The sequence below is a fragment of the Microtus oregoni genome, unplaced genomic scaffold (assembly GCF_018167655.1).
Source record: "Microtus oregoni isolate MIOR12 unplaced genomic scaffold, Mior012 000102F_ref0000329, whole genome shotgun sequence".
NCBI classification, from domain to species: domain Eukaryota; kingdom Metazoa; phylum Chordata; class Mammalia; order Rodentia; family Cricetidae; genus Microtus; species Microtus oregoni.
The window spans coordinates 820,191-835,120 of record NW_024544716.1 but is presented as its reverse complement, the minus strand read 5'-3'; the positions used below and the strand labels follow the sequence as shown (position 1 = coordinate 835,120).

Sequence of the window (14,930 nt, the reverse complement as noted above, 5' to 3'; positions counted from 1 at the left end):
ACACAGACCATGCTGTGTTCAATAATACACTCAAGTAAATTCAATACTCCATTCAAGTGGATGGGTATATGATGGCCATGTTCTTGTCTTTGAGTCAGTGTAAAGAGATTGGTTTGATACTACCAGATGCGTAAGAGCTGTTATGATGTGCCCTGGCCCCATGAGAATCCTGAAAACTAGGAGCTGAAGGGACTTGTTGTATTATCTAGATTACAAAATTCCATGTGAGGGGATCTTTGCAAGCTGCAGTGGAATAGACTGCCCTCCCTATTTAGAGAATCTGCTTAGTGTGTGACTTTGCACAAAGGCTATCCCCTGATAGAATTGGCATTGGCAGGTCTGCACAGAGCCTGCTCACATGTGTACGAAACATTTCTTATCGTTGGTGGTACCGTGGTATCGTCACAGTGCCTGAAAATTATGGATTGCATCTCCAAGGAGAGCAAAAGTAAGTTAGAGAAGTTGAGAAATGGGACCCTGAATGAGTGGAAATGTGGCACTCACTGAAGCCATATGCCTGCTATATTCTATGTCCCAGAAATGATCTTAAGACTCAGGAGATGTCGGTCAAGAAACTCTTCAAGACCTCCCAAAAGATGAAGCTCTTTGGATCCTTTTATTTGGTATGAGTAAGAAGTAGATGATTGTCCCGTCCCTCTGTTTCAGATGTAGGATATCTAGAAGTCAGACTTGGACTGAACTGTAATCTCCCTTCCTGCTAGCAGGCTGGCTTTCATAGAAGGGAATTTTTATGTTGTACCGTGATGCACAACAGAATCTCCTGTGACTCAGAGGATCACAGGTCACAGTGGGAAGGGAACTCCTACTGCTTTATTGAAGGGAATGGATGGGCCTTTGTATTTCCCTTCTAAACCTTTGTGCTTCTGCGTGAGATTAGTGTAGCTGCAAGTGTTGATGGAACTGCTCCAGTCTGTCTCCTTTCTCGACTTCCTTTTCTGTGTGCTTTTGGTGCTGATGGAAAAACTGTAAAAGTTTTGGCTGCTGATACTCAGTGGCTGTGGCTGCTGTTGTGGTGAGATGATTGCCTCTTATGCCAAAATGGATCATGTACAATGCAGTCCATCCAAATATCAGGGGCTGTCATGCAAGCAGGAATGCAGTGTAAGAGCTAATGCAGTCAGGTAGAGTAGTGTAGCCTGGTGTTTTACCCTAGAATAAAATGACTATCCCATCGAGATATTTTAGCTAAGATCAGTTGGACTTGATCTTTCTAGATGGTACAGAATATAAGAAGTGGAGAGTTATCTGAAAGTTGGGGACTTGCAAGTATTGCTTCCGTAGGAGCAGGAGATCAGTTGGTGGGTGTAATGTGAAGTATTGTACCCTCTGTGTATTTCAGTATACAGTGTCTTTAAACACCAAACCAGGTCTACCACTCCTCCTGTCCATGCTGTTCCAAGGCGTTGGATGGGTTATTGCTCTGCACATTGCTGTACATTGCAGTTTGTTCAGGATTCGGATACCTGTGTTAGGGCCTGAACTTGGTGTCCAGTAGCAGAGCAAATGATAAGAAATACGTGACGTCTGCACACAGTGGAACTGGTTACAGTAAAAACAATGAATGCAGTCAAGGTGATTGCAGGAGAATCCTTGGAACTCGAGATAATTATATTGTACCAAATGTATCCAGTCCCACAGAAACATCTTCTTATCCTGTCTCACTATGTGGATCCTTGGTGACACATCTCTACATATAGACATTCATGAAATTGTAAGCAGTAGTATAAAGCAGAAGAACATTGCCTAAGATATTTGGTGAGAGCTAAGGAATGGCCAGGTGGTGGGAACTGAGTGCTGTTGTCAGTATACAATATACAGAATAAAATCTGTTCATTGAATAAATAGTACAATGAGACTTAAAGTCCATGAGAAGAATTCAGTACATCTTTTTGTTAATTGCTTTAATATGTAAAATAATTCCTGAGCTTTGTTCAACAAGTGTTATTCTACCAGACACTTAATTTGAAAACATAAAGATTAAAATAATCATCTTAACATGAATGTATATCCATTCAAATGCCTTTCTGTTTTTCTGAGGAGTACAGTGAAGCCCAGTAGAATCACGGAGTCCCAAATTCTGTAGTTAAAAAACACAGAGAGAGTGATCAAACAAGAGACCTCCCTAAACTATTGCTTTCCTTCATTCTCTTGTAGTCAATCGTGCCCCTGTCAGGATGCTTGGATACAGGTTGTGGGATCCTTTCCGGCTGGCTGTGTTATATTTATCTAGACCAGTGACTCTGGACAGCAAATAGGCTTTGTTAGAATGGACAGTATTGTGTCTACACAGTAGCTGGGGATTACCTATTGAGAAAATACAAACACCATAAATATCTAGGGACAGGTTGAATACATTCCTTGAGTCAAATCCAGATGTTGTACTATCTGGAAGTAGATAGGCATTGTCAGAAGTCCAGCCAACAAGTGAAACAAAGGTACTGTCAGAAAAAAGAATCTGAGTTGAGTTGCAGTTGTAAATACATACAGCTAAGTCAATACATTCAGTTAAGTCTCTTGTGATTTTAGGTCAGTAGCAAGAATCGCCTTGCCTACACATGGACTCTTCATCAAATCATGCTGGGAAACCTGGTGATCCACATGTACAGAAAGAATCTTGATTCTACCTGCATTGTTGAAGCACATCTTTAGTCGCAGCACTCTTGAGGCAGGGACTCAAAAGACAGAGGAAGCGGCAGAGGCAGAGTCTAGCAGATCACTGAGTTCAAGGCTAACCTGGTCTATGATGTTATTACCAGGACATATAGTGCTTTGGAGAGAAGTCTCTCTCAAGGAACTAAAAGAAAGTGAATAAAGGTCACCCTGCGAATATCCAATGCCACTTCCCCAGAGATCAAAATTCAATAAACTCTTGTAATAATAGAGTACAGAGTAGCAGGAAGAGTTGACAGAGTTCAGGGGAGGCCAGTTTTCTTCTCTCACTTCCCCCAAAAGAGGTGAAAGCCCTTACCGGACTCCCGCGTGTGCATGCTGGGGTGGGTTCGAGGCTTCTTAAAGCTGTGGTGGCTGAGCACAGGTGGATTCCTCTTCCTTTTGTTCCTGGGATGGTGTGCTTCTCTTCTGACTTGACTCTTCCTAAACTGCTTCAGCTCCTCTGTTTTCTTGAAGCTGTTTTCTCTGGTCCTCTTGGTTTTGTCTTGCTCATGAGCCCCAGCTTATTCCCTCCTGATGACTATGGAGTCTTTGGATAAGGATGCTGTGCATCTCTGAATATGTTTAATACATTGAGTTATTTGAAAAATTGTGGAAGGTGAATATCTGGCCCCGGTGTAGTCATGTCAGCAAAGTCTATGCTGGAGACCATCACAGTGTGCATGTGCCAGGCTCATGATGGCCAAAGGTGCTGCTTAGCAAGGAGACATGGTCAACAGCAAGCTTCTGCCTCAGGGTGTTAGTGTCAGTAAAGCACAGCGTGTGCTGCAAGTTGGGGTGTGCTAAAGGGAGAAGTGATGGGACTAGGTTTCCTGTGTGCCTTTAAGGGATCCTTAAGCATTGATAGATTGGCTGTCGTCTAATTCACATTGTTTTCTTTTTTTTCCGCCTAGGATGAGAGCTGTTGGCAAGGCCAGGAATTTGGGAGACCTTTGGATAGGGGCAGTCAATGACCTGTCCCTATCAACAGGTGGCATCCTCATCTGTGAATCCAGGGTGGAATACTAGCAACATTGTGGACTGCAACTGATGGACTGTCTGTCCTGAGGTGTCAGTCCCAGGGACACCCCCTTCTCCAACACTGAAAAAGAGTCAAGGAAGAAGTTAGTGACTGGTAAGTGAGATGCTCCCCTCCTTCTGTGCCCTCTCCACTTAGGCCCTTATAGTGATGGGGAAGGCGTTCCTATGATCTCTGTTTGAGTAGCAATTTTTCAGAACAATGAACTTGTGTTGAATTACAGTTGTAAGCGCAAGCAGTTCAGCCTCTGTGACTTTTGGTAGCTATCAAAAATGTACTGTTGCTAACATACATCCTCACATAATCATGGTGGGGAAATCGGTGACCCACATATACAGAAAGGAAGGTGCTTTCACCTGGGATTTTGGTGCATTCCTTTAGTCCCAGCACTCTTGAGGCAGGGACACAGGCAAAGGCATTACAAAGGCAGTGTCAGGCAGATCTTTGTGATTTCAAGGCTAGCCTGATTAGCGAGGTCAGTTCCCAAATATTTAGTGATATGAAGAGAAACATTGTCTCAAGAAACTAAACTTATATATAAATTAATTCTATTTCTTATGTGTCACCCCATACAAGGTTAATGCCATATGCCTCAGAGGACAATGTGTTACAACCTCTGAAACAGTTAGAGCACAGAATAGTGCAAGGAGGTTAAGATTCAGGGACAGGTCAGGATGGAGGAAAATATCAGGCGATCAAATGTCAGTCCATTATGTGTACTCAACTCGGGTTCGATGAGATGGCTCCTTAGAGAAGAACACTTGATTTTCTCGCAGAATCCCCAGGTAGAATTCAGAGCACCTCATGATGGTTTTCAGTCTCTCTTAATTACAGACTCCAGAGAACTGATGCCCAGGTTTGGCCTCTCTGGGCACTCCATACATTTGTTACGCAGTAGTTCATGTGGACGACACACACACACACACACACACACACACACACACACACGAAAAACAAACATGTTAAATGGATAATTTCAAAGATTGATACAATTTGAGACAAACCCAGTAATCCAAATCAACCCATCTCAGAAAGATACTCCGCCTTGTAGAATTTCTTTCAAGGTAGGATCTTGATTATGCACACATGGACCCTATGTTTCATATCATGAAATGCAGGCAGAGTACTGATGTCTAAAGGGCTCGTGTTTGAGGTTTGAAATGGGAGGAGATGTGGCGACAGCAGTAGTGTGTTCACTTTACAGTATGCACTCTAGGAAACTTACCATGTTCAGTAACTCTGACGTGAATAATCAGACAGAAACCACATTAATTACAGTACTGTTCGGCCAATGACCCCAGCATATTCCTGGCTAACTCTAACATCTTAATAAAGCCAAGTAATATTAACCTGTTATCACCGTGAGTCTGTGACCTATTGGCAATGTTCGGGCATTCAGGCATCTTTCTCCTTCGGCAGCTACATGGCATCTCTTTGAGTTTGCCTGCTTTCTCTCTACATCTCAGTTCGAATTTCCTACATGGCTTTGACCTGCTCAGTCATTGGCTGAAACAGATTTACTCATTAATGACCAGTGGTAATAAAACATATTCACAGCATACAGAGGGGACTCCCACATCATCCTAGAATCCTGAAAATTAAATTCCAGGAAAATAATCTTATTGCCACTAGAGCTTTTTGCTACAGCTTTAACATTAAATAAGTAGTACCACTGACTTATAGCATATGTTGTATCTATGTCACATGTATTATTACATAATTAGGAAACATAAATTAATAATAGTAAAGTTCTAAGGAAGACATCAAAGCCCTCTCTATATACTCATGGATAAAATCGCAGTCTTAAGTTTCTACAGTCACTTATAATGTCTTCAAGTATTTATAAATTTATAAACTATTTCTTTCCCTTCACATATATGCATATATCTAAATATTATTCTGCATTACTATGTATGTATCTACATATCTACACATTCAGCTAAGCCTCTAAACTTCATGTATGCATGAATATCTATGTGTATCTACATCTTACCTGTGTGTGATGAATAGCGTTGTGTCCCAAAGGTTTGGGCAGCACTTACACTGCATAGCCATAATATCTCGAAATTTCCATATCTTTCTCCCTCTGAAGGAAAAGCTGTGGTTTTCCCAGAGAGGTACACTTGGCAGCATTCTCTCTCTCCTGTTGAGCCCGCCTCTTCATGGCCTCCCTCTCTGGCCTCTGCTCTTCAGTGATAGGCTGTGAGATGACTGGCCCCGGAATGTTGACTTTCTTCCAAGGAATTGGTAAGTGGCTGAAATCTTGCCGCAGGTATTGGGATTGAGGCTGGGGAGGATCTAGGGTCTTGTTTGTGGCAAAAGAAAGAGGCTCCCTGTGGAGTGAAGTGTGAGATGATGCTCTGTAGGGTGCAGGCAAAGAGGCAGGCGGTTGAGGCCCAGGGCAAGACTGGATGGGCTTGCTTCTAATTGGACGTGTGGCACTGGTGGCAACTGGCAGAGCCGACTTGTCAGAGGCCATCAGTGATGTGCTGGCAGGAGCTGGTTGGGATGACTTGAGTTTGGGTTGCCTAGCAGTGTGGGATTGAGACCTCACTGGGTAAGCTGTAGTGGGCCTGTGCGAAGCCAGGCAGTGAAGCTTTCTGGAAACAGGTCTGTCTTGAGGCTTGTCCAGGGCTAGGAAAGGCAGAGGTACTAATTTGACCTTCCCAGCTGGGGACAGCTCATCCAGGCACAGAGATGGACACCGCTTGGGAGCACTGCTCTCTGTTCTCTGAGCATTGCCCGGGATTCTACCAGGGCCTCGACCCTCACGGGGCGCATCTCCCAGGGATGTGGCGGTTGGGCCTGTCCTGGGATCTTTGTTGCTGCTCAAGTTCAGCAGAGCCCGGGAGGAGGAGACGCCAGTTTTCCTCTCACTCTTCTTCCCCAGTGGGTGAAAGACCTGCACAGACGCCAGCATGTGCATGCCGAGGTGAGTTCGAGGCTTCTTAAAGCTGTCATGGCTGAGCTCAGGTGGATTCCTCTTCCTCTTGGTCTTTGGGATGGCGGGCTTCTCTTCTGCCTTGACTCTGTGACTTGATGGCTTCAGCTCCTCTGTTTTCTTGGAGCTGTTTCCTCTGGTGTCCTTGGCCTTTTCTTTCCCCTGTGCCCTTGCTACGCTGGGCCTCTTGGGTACAAATATCTGAGATTTGCTCTGCACGTGGTTGGCCGTGTTGTCTATGGTTCCAGGATCATCTTCCTTCAGCATATCCTCGTGATGGGTTCTGGCCTGAAGAGCTCCATGAAACACATCAGAGACTTTCTGGTTTTTCTTGATGCCCAGTTCAGATAGTCCATTAAAGATGCTGGTGCGTGACTGGGCCTGGTCCCTCCTGATGTCTTTGGAGTCTTTGGTTTGGCTTGCTGTGTGATCTTCCATTTGGTCAAGGCCAGTGTTGAAGTTTAAGAGTTGGGGAAGGTGAATATCTGCCACCAGAGTAGTCATGTCTGCAAAGTCATTGCTAGACTCCATGACACTCTGCAGAGCCTCAGGGTCTTCCAGACCAAGGCTACTGTTTCCCAAAGTGGCATTTTGAGAAGCTAGCTTCTGCCTCAGGCTCCCAACATCACTGTAGTTCAAGGGCTGCTGCATGCCAGGGTATGCTGAAGGGAGGGGTGATGCGTCTTGGTTACATTTTGTGCCCTCATAGGAATCCAGAGGTGTTGATTGCTCAGCATTCATCTCATCTGCATTGTTCTTCTGTGTCTTTTCCAGGCTTGGGGCTGGAGGCAAGGCCAGGAATTCAGAAGGACTGTGCATGAGGGCAATTAATGACCTGTTCCCACTGACAGGTGCTGTCTTCATCTGGGCATCCTGGGTGCAGGCATTGCCGAGGTCTGGACTCTGCAGCAGACACAGTGTCTGCCCTGAAGGTGTCAACCCCAGGGTTGTCTCCCTCTCCACCACTGAAAAAGAGGAAGTTCGAAGTCAGTGCCTGGTAAGTGAGATGCTACCCCCGCTTTCAGTGCACCTGAGCACTGAGGCTCCTGCAGCAGTGTTGCAGGCATTGCTATGAGCTCTGCTGGAGGAGCAGGGAAAGCAGCCCTCTTTGGAGACACATAGTAACTACTCATTTGTTTCTCATGACCGTGTGAGATCACGTTTTCTCTTGTGTTTGTGTGGTGTGTACATGCTTAGTGATCATGGGGAGGTGACAGAATTCCTTGGTGTGCGCTCTTCCCTTTCTCCCCCATTTTCCTTTGAAACAGTGCCTCTCATTGCCTTGGGAGTTTGCTCTGAGACAGGTTGTGTTGCTCACTGTTTCCTAATCTTACTCATCTCCACCAGTTTCTTTCTGTTCATTGTATTACTCATATGGCCCCTGAAGCCTGGATTTTTATTTGGGTTTAGGTATCCATATCAGTTCCTCAATTCTGAAAGGCAAGCGGTTCAAAAGCCCTGACATTCCTTAAGGATCACGTTTCACAGAATTTTTGTTAGTGATGTCAAAATGTAAGACTGCGAAAGCTTTGAGCATCAACTTTGTAACAGAGAACATGTCTACATAGTCTTGGCCTTGGGTCACTGCTGAAGATTCAGAAAGAAAGAGTAAAAGAAAAAGAGAAAGTGGAAGAGAGATGTAGAGGAGGAAAAGAGACAGAGAAAAAGAGAGAGGTTGATCGTGACAGATAGGGTGAGATGCTTCAACCCTGCTTATCAATATTACACAGGTCAAAGCAGACTGTCACTAGAGCTTAAGTGTTAGAGAATGTCACAGCAGACACTTGGAGTGTGGGAGAAGACTTCCTCCAGGTCAGATTCAGGGTTCCATTTCTCTGGATACTAGTTTCAACTCAGGGGAAACTTAGTTGTAGAAAAACAGATAAAATTCTCGATGTCATCTAGAATCTGGAGACATAGATTAGGAAGGAGGTGATTTTAGTGAGCTGCTGCATGGGCCTGATTAGCCTTGGCAGTGAAATGCGTTCCTGTGGTGTGGTCCTTGGACATGTCTTAATGAAGGTTGAATGTCACTCACTTTCCTGTATTCTCTCTCATTATAGAGACTGAATTTAGGGGTAATGAGCCTGAGCCACAGCCTACATGTCAGGACTCCCATTCTTCCTCTGTGTGGACATCCACTTCTGAAAGGTAGAGCTGTGTCTCCTCTGAGGGCTGATCTCACACCTCCCTTCCTGACTTTACTCACCTTGAAGACTGGTGTCTGGCATGGTTTGAGCAGATGTGGGCCAGTAGATGGGACAGGTGGAGAGAGGTGTTTGGATGTTCATTGGCTGAATCTCCTGTAGTGCCATCACCATCCCTGGGTGCAGAGAGGAAGCCTGATTCCCAGAGCAGGACACAGAGCCATAGGCCTGCAGGCACTGCCAGAATTCTTCAGCCATCGGAGGACCCAGGCTGTTCTGGTCATTGTAATAGACCTGACTTCCATCCAGGTAGCAAGGTGCTAGGATATATCGTTGATCTGGTAGATTTGATGGCGTTGCCTCTACAAGGCAGGCAGACAGTGTTGGATAGGATGGCGGTAATGCATTGATATGGAAAGTATTGTCACACTGGGCTGTTATAGACCTAGACGAGGGGGTGGTATTCTGGTCAATGACAGTTACAGGGGCATCCAGGAATGGAGCTTCCCTTCTGGTGGTGCTTTCTCTGAGATCCCAGTGGAGAACACCTGGATAGGAAAATGTCGAAGTAGAGATCTGGTTCTGGTCAGTTGGCTCAGTCAGCATGGTCGTGCCAGCTCGTTGGTAAAGACAGGCACTGTCCATGAGCTGCTGGCAGCATGTGCTGGAGTCTGATGACAGGAGCCATGCTGAGCTCACAGCTGGGGTGCAGACCCCGTAGAAATTGCACACAGTTCCTGCTGAGGGTGTGGCATTCCTCAGCACAGGCACAGAGGGCTGCAGAGCACATTCTGTCCCAGTGAAAGGTGCACTTTGGCAATTTTCTGTAGGAAGCAAGAAGAGAGTTGGAAAAAGTTGAGATGGAGGCTTTCTACCCCCTGGGAGGGACTGTGTTATCTCCAGGTTGTACTGAGTGGGAGAGTCTAGCATCTATGTTCCCTTACATATGCCAAGCAAGTGGGTTAAGATTGATCGGTGGGGCTATGAAGGATGACAATCACGAGATGAACTGTCTGCTTTTTCCTGTGTGGGCATGGAAATCCTGGTCAATCTGGCTTAATCCTCACTCAGATCTAGACACGATGCTCCTTTTCCCTGATTGTAATATAATAATGCCTGTTGGGACACTTCCTCGCAAATATATTCTACAACAGAGGTTATTATTGGGAAGAGACCCATAGGCATATTCCATACCTGGAACTTTGTCCTGTTCTCTGCAGATCTTACAGTATAGAGTGACCTAAACTCACTCTACGTTGATCAGTCTGGCTTTGAAATCACACAGACAGGTCTGCTTCTGCCTCTAAAGTGCTGGTGCTGGAGCCCCTGCCATGTCCACCAGGCCAATCTCTATTTTATTGAGTTTTTTTCTGAAATGATGTTTAACAAATGTGTACCAAATTGAGGTAATTATTCCTGCCCCCTCTCTCTTTTTTCCCCTTGCATTTCTTGTGTAATTGAGGATCTCTTATAATCTTATAACTTTTAAGCATTATTCAAATATGATTTCAGAAATACAACCTACTGACAACATTTCTTCTTGTTTGCACCAGTTTAGTGTGTCCTCTTGAGACTGCTAATGTTTTATGGGGTTCATCTCTGAATATGATTGCTTCTCAATTTAATATCTGTTGATTAAATTGTTTTCTTAACAGCTCCTCAGTAACTTAGTTTTTTTATCTCTTCTAAGGGGGAATCCGTGTGAGAATCCCCCCTCACAACAGCGTGTCAGTTGCCATGGTCAGACTCTAACTGACTGGACTTCGCAGCTTCAGTTGATCCTATCCAACACCACCAGTGCACATGAGACATGGGGAACTGGGCAGAAAGTGGTCTGGATGGAGTGTAAGAGCCAGGGACCAGATCAGGATATTCTTTCTATATGTGCCAGGGAACCTTTGTATAGACTAATCTGAACAGTACGTTTGGTTAAACATGGCTTGGGAAATGACAATGCCTTGTCTGTTTTGATTATAATCTGTGGTCGTCTTCAACATTGTGTTCTAAACTACCATTGTGGACCACCAGGGTCCCCTCTGCAGTGTGCCTTCATATATTTATATACTTTCTAGACCCGTACTGTGTTTGCCCCCTTCCCTGACTTCCTGTGGGTCTGTCCTTCCAGCAACACTGTCAATATTAATTTCAGTACAACAACTGCCTTCTCAGATTCCACAGTCCTCTTATTCTCTTCCACTCTCCATGTTTAATCCAGGGAAGTCCAAGTGACTGCACAACATGGCAGTCGCCATTTTGTCCATAGTCAATATTCATTTGGTGAGTATGGAGAGAGGCTAGTGTAGAGCATGTCAGACTTGAACTGATCTCCATCCCACCCAGTTCTCTCTGTGTTGTGATTATAGTTGTGTGCCACCATCCGTGGTGTGACCAATACTGTTAGAGTCGCCCTGAATTTTAAACTAAGACTGGAAACAGTAGTGGGGGGAGACTGTCTCATTAGTGGTGTGGAGTGCTAGATCTCTGCGTGCCTTGTTCATGTTCCCGTGTCTCTGTAGTTTAATACCATCCAAAAGAGCCTGATTTTATTCCCTCTTCACTTTCTTCTGAAAACCCAACAGTACAGGACCCAAGCATAGTGACACTGTTCACTCCTTGAGGCGGATGGAAAACACTTGAGAATAAACTTTTTGTCTAAAATCACCTACTTAGTAAGAACCAAAGCTAAATGTGACATTCAAATCTAGATATCTATATCAACATCAATACTATCCACATTCAGCAAAGATTTATTAGTAGAGTAAAAGTCAATGGAGAAGATCACATGTTTTAAAGTCTCTATCCTTACCTGACATGGTCAAGGGGAGAGGATCAGCAATCCAAAGTACAATGGAGCAAGATGATCGGTCGGCTTTTTCTGATCAGCAGACCTCAGTGGCAAGTGTGTCCAGTATCAGACAGCACTCACTGGTCACTGGTCACCTGGACCTGTGATGATCCAAAGTTGTTTACAGTCATCACCATGGAAACACCAAGATTCTACCAGGTGCTGGTAGGGTTGGAGGGAGAATGATGTCATAAATGAGGCAACAGCCAATGGGAAGGTTCGATTCCTAACTAGAAGATGGGATTGGTTGGAGAAGATGCCAGGAGACCAACAGTAGCCATGGAGGCTGAGGTGTGGGCTAGTGAAAGAGGCAGTCATGGCATGGACGTGCCACTTCCCATGGCGTTTAGCCTAGGCTATCATGGCAGTGCTCTCATAAGGTTCACTGATGAAGTGGTGTGTAATGTACACATGATGCGTCACCTTCCAACAGAAAGTGTCCCATCAGCCTACACTTACATACAGTGAGTAGTCTTGGGCAGGAGGGAGAACTGCTGTTGAGGGAACTCAGGTGATACGCCATTGCAGTGCGTCTGGCTTTTGTGCCATCAGCATCTGTCCATGACCCAAGGAAGAGATCAAAGTGTTCCTTTGTGACTATGTGCAAGGTCAGGGCTCAGTGTGCTGTGTGCATGTTGATGAACTCTAAGACACTTGTCTTCTTGTTGCTTCTGTTATTCTTTTTTGTCTTGTTTGTCTGTCTGTGGGGTTAGAGAGTGGAGACATTACGCGAGACACAGGGCGATTTGGGGTTAGGAAGGAGACACAGACACGCTGCGGTCCCACGTGGGTGCACTTTAATGGGGGGGTAACAACAAGTAAGGGACAGGTGTGCAGAGATGAAAGGAGAGAAGGGCAGAGAGAGAGAGAGAGAGAGAGAGAGAGAGAGAGAGAGAAAGAGAGAGAGAGAGCTAGTGGTGACCCCTGTTTTTAACGGGGAACTCACAGGCGTCTGGAAGAAATGCCCTGTGCTTTTGGGGCTTCCAGTCCAGGGGGATGCTGGGAGCTGTAGTCTCCAAAAGGAAGAACAGCTTCTCCTACAGTCCTTCCTTATTCTGTGCTGGCCCATGCTGGACTGACAACTCTCTCGTATTCTTTCATCCCTTCTTTGTATGTTTTTACTCTTGGACCAGCCTGACCCATCATCATTACACTCATGGGTGATGCCACTTTGATCTTCCAGATCAGTGGTCCACTGAGTATCATGAAGATGCTTTTATTTGGATGCTGCTGGTAGGAACAGGCAACCTAATGGCTGAAGGTGGGCATGGATACAACTGTTCCCCTTTTCAGTCTCTTGTTGCTGTTGTGCTGCCTAGACTCAGCTACTCTGAATGGTTTTTAATTGATTATGTTTTAAAAAATTACCAATCCAAGTTACCACTTCTTCCCTTCTCCCAGTCCCTCCTCACATCCTCCCACACAACCCTTATCCAGTCCTCAGAGAGGGTAATGCACATTGGTTTGTGGAAAGTCCAAGGCCCTCCCTACTATATCTAAGCTGAGCAAGGTATACATCCAAAGAGAATGGGTTCCCAAGATGCCAGCCCAAGCAGTAGGGATAAATTCTGGTGCTATTGTCAGTGGCCCCTCAGTCTGCCCCAGCCATGCAACTGGCAACGACTTTCAGAGGGACTAGTTTGGTCCTATTCTTTTTTTTCTTTTCTTTATTCTTTTATTATTTTTCTTTTTGTTTTGGCTTTTCTTGTAGGGTCCTGGTCCCCCTATTCCTGGGGACAGTTTATGATCAGCTAACTAAGCTTCCTGTGTGTTTCTGTGCTCTCCCTGCCCTGCCTGGTGATTAGCTGCAGGGCATTTACTCCTTTGTTAATATGGTCATTTCCCACCTGCCTGGGCAGAGATGCTTGTGCAGTAGTTAGGAACATAAAGATCTCCCCAAGTCTGAATAAATGGCATTTGGCTGATCTTCCTTTGAATGACACTGGTCTCTGTGTGTTGTTCTTTTCAATCTCCATGCTCTTGCTGGACTCGCGTTCGGTACAGTGGCTCGCGAACTGTACCGAGGGTGTAACACAAAATCGGGTGTTACATTTTCTTTTTATTTATTTATTTCTTTATGGAAAAAAAAACATTTCTGCCTCCTCCCAGCCTTCCATTTCCCTCCCAGTCCCCCCACTTCTCTCCCCCTCCCTCTCCAGTCTGAAGAGCAGTCAGGGTTCCCTGCCCTGTGGGAAGTCCAAGGTCTCCCCCATCCATCCAGGTCTAGGAAGGTGAGCATCCAAACTGGCTAGGCTCCCACAAAGCCAGTACATGCAGTAGGATCAAAACCCAGTGCCATCGTCCTTGGCTTTTCATCAGCCCTCATTGTCCACCATGTTCAGAGAGTCCGGTTTTATCCCATGCTTTTTCAGTCCCAGTCCAGCTGGCCTTGGTGAGCTCCCAATAGATCAGCCCCACTGTCTCAGTGGGTGGGTGCACTTCTCGCGGTCCTGACTTCCTTGCTCATGTTCTCCCTCCTTCTGCTCCTCATTGGGACCTTGGGAGCTCATTCCGGTGCTCCAATGTGGGTCTCTGTGTCTATCTCCATCCATCGCCAGAAGAAGGTTCTATGGTGATATGCAAGATATTCATCAGTATGGCTATAGGATAGGGCCATTTCAGGTTCCCTATCCTCAGCTGCCCAAGGAACTAATCGGGGGACATTTCCCTGGGCACCTGGGAGCCCCTTTAGTTCAAGTCTCTTGCCAACCCTAAGATCCCTCCCTTAATTAAGATATATACTTCCCTGCTCCCATATCCACCCTTCCTGTATACCAACCATCCCATTCCCCCAAGTACCCCCCATCCTCCCCTTCTCACTTTTCTCTCCCCATCTCCCTTTACCCCCATCCCACCCCACTCCCAAGATCCCAGTTTTTTGCCCGGCAATCTTGTCTACTCCCAATATCCAGGAGGATAACTATATGTTTTTCTTTGGGTTCACCTTATTTAGCTTCTTGTTCCTTCCCAGTATGGCTGGATTTGGTGAGCTCCCATTAGCTCAGGTAGACTGTTTCAGTGGGTGTCCCCATCATGGTCTTGACCTCTTTGCTCATATTCTTACTCCTCCCATTCTTTAACTGGACTTTGGAAGCTCAGTTCCGTGCTCTGATGCAGGTCTTTGCCTCTGTTTCCATCAATTGCTGGATGAAGGTTCTATGGTGATATTTAAAATATTCATCAGTTTGTTCACAGGGCAAGGCCAGTTCGGGCACCCTCTCCTCTGTTGCTTAGAGTCTTAGCTGGGGTCATCCTTTTGGATTCCTGGGAATTTCTCTAGAGCGAAGG

At 45.6% G+C, this 14,930-nt stretch overlaps 1 protein-coding gene across 1 annotated transcript; it reads right to left on the bottom strand.

The window, feature by feature from the left end:
- Positions 1-5,747: 5,747 nt before the first annotated feature.
- LOC121443193 (uncharacterized protein C2orf78 homolog) lies at positions 5,748-9,619 on the bottom strand (the record flags this gene model as incomplete). Its single annotated transcript, XM_041644867.1, has 2 exons — positions 5,748-7,615; positions 8,860-9,619. Coding segments are annotated over 2 exons (2,628 nt in total), but the record flags the coding sequence as incomplete, so codon positions are not given.
- Positions 9,620-14,930: the final 5,311 nt, after the last annotated feature.